The sequence below is a fragment of the Monodon monoceros genome, unplaced genomic scaffold (assembly GCF_005190385.1).
Source record: "Monodon monoceros isolate NGI ecotype Baffin Bay Population unplaced genomic scaffold, NGI_Narwhal_1 Super_Scaffold_21, whole genome shotgun sequence".
NCBI classification, from domain to species: domain Eukaryota; kingdom Metazoa; phylum Chordata; class Mammalia; order Artiodactyla; family Monodontidae; genus Monodon; species Monodon monoceros.
In genome coordinates this window covers 4,664,839-4,670,838 of record NW_021703778.1, presented here as the reverse complement: position 1 = coordinate 4,670,838, position 6,000 = coordinate 4,664,839, and the positions used below count along the sequence as shown (strand labels likewise).

General features: G+C 41.6%; 1 protein-coding gene across 1 annotated transcript in view; it reads left to right on the top strand.

Moving 5' to 3' along the window:
• The first annotated feature begins 606 nt into the window (after positions 1 to 606).
• TMEM236 (transmembrane protein 236) overlaps positions 607 to 6,000 on the top strand; it is a 47,044-nt gene continuing 41,650 nt past the window's right edge. Inside the window, exon 1 of the mRNA XM_029236223.1 lies at positions 607 to 863. Coding sequence (XP_029092056.1) covers positions 607 to 863 — 257 coding nt within the window. The remainder of the gene's footprint in view (positions 864 to 6,000) is intronic.

Sequence of the window (6,000 nt, the reverse complement as noted above, 5' to 3'; positions counted from 1 at the left end):
TGAGGGTCCGCCTGCCGATGGAGGGGACACGGGTTCGTGCCCCGGTCCGGGAGGATCCCACATGCCGCGGAGCGGCTGGGCCCGTGAGCCATGGACGCTGAGCCTGCGCGTCCGGAGCCTGTGCTCCGCAATGGGAGAGGCCGCAGCAGTGAGAGGCCTGCGTACCGCAAAAAAAAAAAAAAATAGGGGATTGGATTATGTCTCTTCTTCCCCTTTAACTCTAAAATTATATTATTGCAATGGTTCTACTTAACAAGTGTTAAACATTGCATAAATGTTTTTTTGTGCTCAAATTCACAATAAAGACTACATTAAAAGATCCCGCTTTTACTGATGCTCCAAAGCATGTTCTGAAATTCATTTGACTTGTAGTAACGGATGTGCAAACACATTAAGTGATCACTTCCACAACTGCTCTGTTTCTTTAAGAGACCTCGGTTGTTAAGTTGGAAGATCACTGAACCATATGAGGGTCAATAAAAGAATAAAAAGTCACTGGTTAGTGATTCGAGTACAAGGAACTTGATCCCAGTTCAGTGTCTGTGAGTCCATATGCTGCTCCCGGTCAGAGTGGGAGCGTCTGGTCCCCAGGCTCGCTCTTCCAGGATGGCTTCGAGGAGACTGATGAAGCTGCTGTTCTTTGAGCTCCTTGAGCTTGCTGCTTTCTCTGTCCCCACGCTGGTGATAATGGAACAGTTTGCCGATGCCTATCAAAGCACAAGGGGTACACCTGGCAAAACGCATTATTGGCTGATTGTTTCCTGTTCCATCGCCTATGTATCTTCAGTGACTCTTTTGATTTGGGTTCCCGTGAAACTTCTCTTGTACAGGAAACGTCATCTTTACCAAAAAATCAAAGGATGGTAAGTAACAGAATTCTTTAGCAGGGAGCCCCTGGGATGCTTTCAAAGAGATTTTCTCATGTACTCTGGGTAAGGATGTTAGTGTAGCACACAGGTACATAATGTGAGATTAAGGAGAGGTAATAATCACTGTTTATATAAATGTGTTCCTATTATGGTATCTTCCATATTTTTTATCGGGTCATTTTTTACTGACATGTGTTCCTAAGAGCTAGCATGAATCTCTGATACTCTGAGTAGTAATTGTTGTACTAATTCCTCTGTACACAGAACTGCACAAAGTTTTCACAGTTAATTTACAGAAATCATAACTGTAAGGTTCTAATATAGAATTTTTTCTTTTGTGTAAAACTGAAAGTAATGTCTATGTTAAAATGTTTATATTGCATTATTTTGTAGCTCTAAGGCGTCCTTTGAGCATTAACCAACTGAGATTTTTAAGCAAATTGGTTCCTTAGATTTAAAAAAATTTGCTATGTTGGTAAATTCTATTACCTTGGTGAGGGGAGGGGTAAGTAATTCAAATAATAACACAAATATTTTAAATAAATCAAGGTTTAATATGGATTGAACTCAGTTTAACTAATGACTGTATTGATCCATGTAAAGGTAATGAGAACATATAATTTCTGTTCCTCATATATTTTTCCTTTTAAATCTTCAGATCTGGTTCTTGTCATCTGGGATTTCTTTGTTTTCTTTGATAAGTTAAATTTTTCTTTCATATTTCTTTTTTTTTTTTTTTTTTTGGCTGCATTGGGTCTTCGTTGCTGCGCTCAGTCTTTCTCTAGTTGCAGTGAGCGGGGGCTACTCTTTGTTGCGGTGTGCGGGCTTCTCATTGCAGTGGCTTCTCTTGTTGCAGAGCACAGGCTCTAGGTGCATGGGCTTCGGTAATTGTGGCACATGGGCTCAGTAGTTGTGGCTCGCGGGCTCTAGAGCGCAGGCCCAGTAGTTGTGGCACACGGGCTTAGTTGCTCCGTGGCATGTGGGATCTTCCCGGACCAGGGCTCGAACATATGTCCCCTGCATTGGCAGGAGGATTCTTAACCACTGCTCCACCAGGGAAGTCCCCATACTGATCTTTTAAAGTTGAACAACATAGGGACTTCCCTGGCGATTCCGTGGTTAGGACTCTGTGCTTCCACTGGGGGGCCTGGTTTGATCCGTGGTCAGGGAACTAAGATTCCGCAAGCCACACGGTGTGGCCAAAAAAAAAAGTTGGACAACATAGAACACATTTGAAAAGCAAGGAGTCGGGAATTTTAACCCAAGCAAAGGCAGAAATATAAAAGTAATAGACACAGCAGTATAGCGAGAAATCCTGTTGCAAGGGTGTGGCAGGGGAGGCATGAAGCGTGGGGCGCAGGAAGGGCTCTTTAGGTACTGACACTGGGTGTCAACCCCAAAATCACCAGGGGACTCAGTGCCCCGCGGGCAGAGCTCCTGTGAGGTTTCCGAAAATAAATCACGTGGCTGGCATCAATGGGGTTTAGGTGTTTTCCAACACTTGACCCAAATCCTCAGCATCAACTAAGGGGTGGGTCTGAAGCTGAGCTGGGCCCTCCACCCCTCACACCCGCTAGGAGTGGCTTCGACTGTTGAAGACTCCTGGCCAGGCTGGGGAATGTGTAAATGAGTACAAGAGTAAACCAGTGGCAAGCTGGTCATGCCCAGGAAGGTGCTCTTTGAGTTTTTTTACATTGGCTCAATCCCTAGGACCTTAGGTCTGAATATCATTCAGGCAGCAAACCTTCCCATGTTGCTTACTATTATTAATATAATATTATTGTTATTGTCATTAAGCTATAATTGCTTCTTTACTGATCACTTGTTATGTACTATAGAATTTATGTATGAATTTCATTTCATCCCATACCACCTTGTGAAGTATATATATTTTATGAGCTTATCATTATTATTTCCAAGACGAAACTGATGATTGGAGAGGTTAAGAAACTTACCCGGTCAATTGACAAGTGAGTGAAAGGACTATACTTTGGACCTAGGTCCATCTGATTCTGTAATTGGTACTTCTAACCACTACCCGAAACTGCTTCTTTGAAGGATGAGGTCCCAGTCTCTGGGGGCAATTGAAAGTAAGGAAGAGAAGTAGTCTTTCATTTCTACCCCCTAGTGTTTGTGTTTGTGTTTGTTTGCTGTTTTTGTCTGTACATCTGGTCCAGCTACTCCCCTTGTGCTAAGTTGTCTTCGGCTGTCACAACAATTACATCTTCCAGTGATTTCTTTTGGGAAATACTCTTCCAGTCTTTTTCTTCTATTTGTGGGTGTGGCCGGCCATGTGTGTTCTAAATAGTTTTAGATAGAGGACAGGTTACCTATGATTTCAGTGAAACTGCTCCCTCATGGCCTCTTTTATGAGCCATTATTACCTCTTACTGGCCTAGAAAAGAAGAAATTGTTACTGAGTACTATTCTAGGAGCCTTACACATTCTGTACTATTAAAGTTAAACTTTATGACAACCTAGTAGGTATGCACTAGTATTCTTGTTTTATAGATGAAGAAATGGAAACTTGAACATGTGATTAACTTTGTCTAGTGATAAAACTTATAACTGGTGGAGCTGGGATTGGTGAGCCCACACTGATCTTATTGTGTGCTGTTTCTTCTAACTTATGCAACTTCTCCTGTATTTTTTCTGACTTTGAATGCAAAGTGTGTTTCAAGAAAAATGCAATTCTTCTAGTGTCGTTAGGATACATTTCCCCTAAAGATGTATATTTGGACGCTATATTATGGGTCCCCAAAACGAGTATAGGATATTTTAATATATGTGGTAACATAGCGTGCGTGTGTCATATAACCTGATTCCTAGATGAAGATGATGCAAACATTATTGCTACTGTAGAAGGTAGCGATTGAAAGTATGAATTATTTTTGAAGAATACTTAAATAGTTGTTTATGTGAGATTTCATAGATTCTTAGCATTCACAGATACACTGTTGATGGGCCTGTTTGAGAACCTCTCTGTATGTCCACGTTGGCGTCATGGGCCCTGTGAGGCTGGTATTGAGGAGAGAGTGAGTCAGCCAGCTAGTGAAGCCCTGACAATATGGCTGAGAGTTGCAGACCTGAGTTCAAATCCCAGCATTGACCCTGATTGGGAGACCGTGTGTGAGTTCTTTAAATTCTTTAAATTTTAGTTTTCTCATGAGCAGAACAGGGAAGACCTAGTTTCTTCATTGGGTTGTTTTAAGAAACTGAATAAGTTATGCATGTAAAGTTCCGAGCACAGTTCCTGGCACATAGTAAGGACCCAATGAATATTAGTGTTGTGACCTCAGACTGAATCATGTTTCCATTGAAAACATGATCTGGGGTAATCCTCAGAATGACTCTGAGAAGCGGTAGAAGTAATGATAAAAGTGATAAAACTGAAGAAAATTCTATGTTATAAGTGATACTCTGCATATCTGGAGAATCTTGTAAGTCTCTTTTATCCTTTGAGAGTAATGAGGGTCAATAAAGTGGTATCATGAATATCTTATAAAGTATTTTGCATATATACATAACATGCTTTTATTTATTTATTTATTTTTAAAAATTGAAGTATAGTTGATTTATCATGTGTGTTAATTTCTGCCACATGGCAAAGTGATTCAGTTATACATATATATACATTTTTTAATATTCTTTTCCATTATGGTTTATCTCAGGATACCGAATATAGTTCCCTGTGCTATACAGTAGGACCTCATTGTTTGTCCATTCTGTATGTGATAGTTTGTATCTGCTCATCCCAAACTCCCAGTCCATCCCTTACCCTCCGCCATCTCCCCGTCGGCAACCACAAGTCTGTTCTCTACAGTGTGTGTTTTATTTTTCATTTTCTCACTTGACCTGCATGCCTGTGTTGTAAAGTTGAGGGAATGGATATAATTGCCATTTTATAAGGCAGGAAACAATGTCAGAGAGCTTAAGGCACACACTAAACCAAAAGTAGTCTGAACTTTTATCCGGTGTTCTTTCCTTTATTCTTGTTAAACACTTCCTCATTCTTTTGGAATGATTGTTCCTTTTTAGGGTTGCCTGTCATAATTTATCAAAGACTAGGGAGCTGGTTTGAGGAACGAAGAAAAGCTTTTTATATCCACACCAAATTTTATATCCCAGTAAATAAGAGGAATCTTTGCCCGGGATATCAGTGAATAGGTGAAAACATTGACAAACTAGCCGGAAACTGAAGCAGATGTCCTCAGACAGGGTACCTTCAGGCAAAATAATCCTGGAGGACTTCTGGGGATTCCCAGACTGCTGTGGAAGTCAGGGTTATCCTGGACGGTGCTAAGTTAGAAAGACTCCCACATTTTGGAACATTTGACCTTGTTTACATCCATATCATATACCCCCAGATTTGCTGTTGATTTGTTTCAGGTGGCAGTTGTGGTAGCAGCAGTAGTAGTTATGGCTGTCACCATAGTAAAATAAGAGAAAATATTGGCTGAACAATTACTATGTACAAGCAGCGTTGTAAACACATCGCCTGTATTACTTTAGTTAATTCTCGAAGCTTTTTGAAGAAAGCTTACAGTGCCCATTTAACAAGTGAGGAAATTGGGGCACGGAGGTTAAAAGACCACCCAGCCAGTGAGTAGGGAGCCAAGACCAACCCCAGGGTGTCTGGGGTCTGAGCCCCTAAATGGTCCACAGTAACACACACGAGTGACAGGCTAACCCGAGGGGGGAGAAGAGAGCTCGCTCTTTTCAGCACCTCTGAGAAGGTCATCGGTGAGTTACCACGAACTAAATAAACCCTGGTGCTTAACAGTTACCTCTTCCCAGAGCATCCCCTTTCTTTCAGTCTGTCTGTCATCTTCTGAAACACTCAGGACTGATCATTTTCTCCTCCTTGATTACAGGCTTTCTCTGCTTGTCCCACAATCTCTAGTAAAGCAGCGTGAATGGATTCACTTTTGCTTTTCTCTGCTGCATATGCAATGTCACCAGATTCCATGAGTTCTTTCTCTTTCATCTTTCTCTTTCATTCAGGACCTTGCTCTCGTGGCTGTTTTCCTCTCCCCAGTCAGGCGCTGATTTCCAGGGAGGTGTGCACTTGAGGTTCTGGCCTAGTTCCCCAACTTTTCACCTGTTCAGGTCCGGCGTCAGATCCCTTGTT